The 1,725-nt window shown below is 29.1% G+C and overlaps 1 protein-coding gene across 1 annotated transcript; it reads right to left on the bottom strand.

Moving 5' to 3' along the window:
* Window positions 1-347: 347 nt before the first annotated feature.
* On the bottom strand, window positions 348-1,719 carry LOC112455238. Its single transcript, XM_025017036.1, has one exon. It carries the CDS (start codon window positions 1,434-1,436, stop codon window positions 348-350), a length of 1,089 nt encoding a protein of 362 aa, XP_024872804.1. The 5' UTR covers window positions 1,437-1,719.
* Window positions 1,720-1,725: the final 6 nt, after the last annotated feature.

Genomic DNA, 1,725 nt, shown 5'->3' with positions numbered 1-1,725 from the left:
TAATCTAAAAGTGTTTATAAATAATATTACTTTTTCCACATTTCCGAATTTTATCAAACAAATTTTATGAATTTGACCAATTGAACCATTATCTAATTGCACAATTGAATAATTTATTTTCTTGCAGCGTTGTTGTTAATAAGAAATTGTTGTATATCTTACATCATTATAAATAAGTTTATCAAAAGACAAGCACTTTTCTACTGGCTCGTTAAGTAGTTCTATTTCTTCTTCTGTTAAATGGCAATTTTTTCCAAAACCTATTAACACAGAATTGTCATACAATTTTATGGCTGTTTTTAGTCTTGTTTCAAACAAAGAGTTACAAAATTTATTTACGTGATGACTTATATTGTTGTTTTATCAGAAAACGAAGTTATATTTTGAAATAATAATATTCTTCTTGTAAACTGAGGTATAATACGAGCTGGACTATGTTTATTTTTTAATAGTAATCTGTTCACATTTTCAAATACAAATGTATTATGTGCCCATAGTGGACCAAAATTTTCAACGCTTTTCCATAAATGTAATAATAAATGAACATTATATGTCATTGCCTCTTTACCGTAAAGTGATTGCAATTTGACAACAAATTTAATAAGTAACGATCTTGCCGTGGCAAGTGCAGTCTGTGTTATTGAATCTTGTAATAGAATATTCATTGCATTTACAAGAAGTGACCAATGTCGCAAATATTTGTTTGGTAATACTCCGCGTAAACAAGGAAGCGAATAAAATAAAAGCCAGGATCGCCATTCTGATGCTCTCCATAACTTTCGTTCTTTTAAAGATCTTGGTGTTCTCGTTATTATTTTTGGTGGTGATATGGATAACAAACGATTATTAATTATGTCCATTTTATAAGATTGTCCAATATAGTATTTTTTTTTCACTGAAGTAAGAATCGTTTCAGTTATTTGTCGTATTGCACCTATTAACACAGAATGCATATAATCAGGTGGTAAAGAATCTGCCAAATCAAAATATTTTAAATTCATTAAAAAGGACGGTCCTTTTATACCAAAAGTGTCCTCATCAGTAACAGTTCCTAATGTAACACTTTTCTTCATTAATTCTTTTATATCATAATCAGATCTAAGTACTGGAATATTTGCAGAAATTGGGTACTTTGCAACATTATTAATTTGCTCTGTTGGGTGCAAACAGTATGTACATCCAAATGAACCGTTAAATTGCTTCATATTTAACATTTTACAACGAGCAACCGAATCAACAGAAGATAATAATGGAAAAAATTTAGATGTAACATCCTTTCCTTTATAATTCCACGAAATTCCTACTGTGGACAACTCATTTGCTTGCCGAACAAAAATATCACCAAATACATTCATGTTAGGTTGTGATTTATCAACCCATAATCCAGCTGGTATTATATATTTTGTGCGAATATGTGGTGGCAATTCATTTATCATTATGAAATAAGGCCATATAGCTACTTTAGAAGTATCTGCTAGTTGGCACCCATCAGTATTAAATATGTAAGATAGATTTAGTTCATCTTCTAAACATTTATTTTCTTTATACTTTTTACCATCAAAAATATCTTCTAACGCTTTATCATTCTTCTTTTTTCTTGTAAATCTATAGTTAAGATGCTTTATTACGAATTTATTTGATAGTAACTTTTTAAATTGATCTTTTAAATTGAACTCAACAAAGGAAGATGTTGCTTCTTTCAGATGAAATCCACACTCACAATTG

The sequence above is a fragment of the Temnothorax curvispinosus genome, unplaced genomic scaffold (genome assembly GCF_003070985.1).
Source record: "Temnothorax curvispinosus isolate PA1 unplaced genomic scaffold, ASM307098v1 QBEX01005921.1, whole genome shotgun sequence".
Classification (NCBI taxonomy): Eukaryota; Metazoa; Arthropoda; class Insecta; order Hymenoptera; family Formicidae; genus Temnothorax; species Temnothorax curvispinosus.
This window is presented reverse-complemented; position numbering and strand designations above follow the sequence as displayed.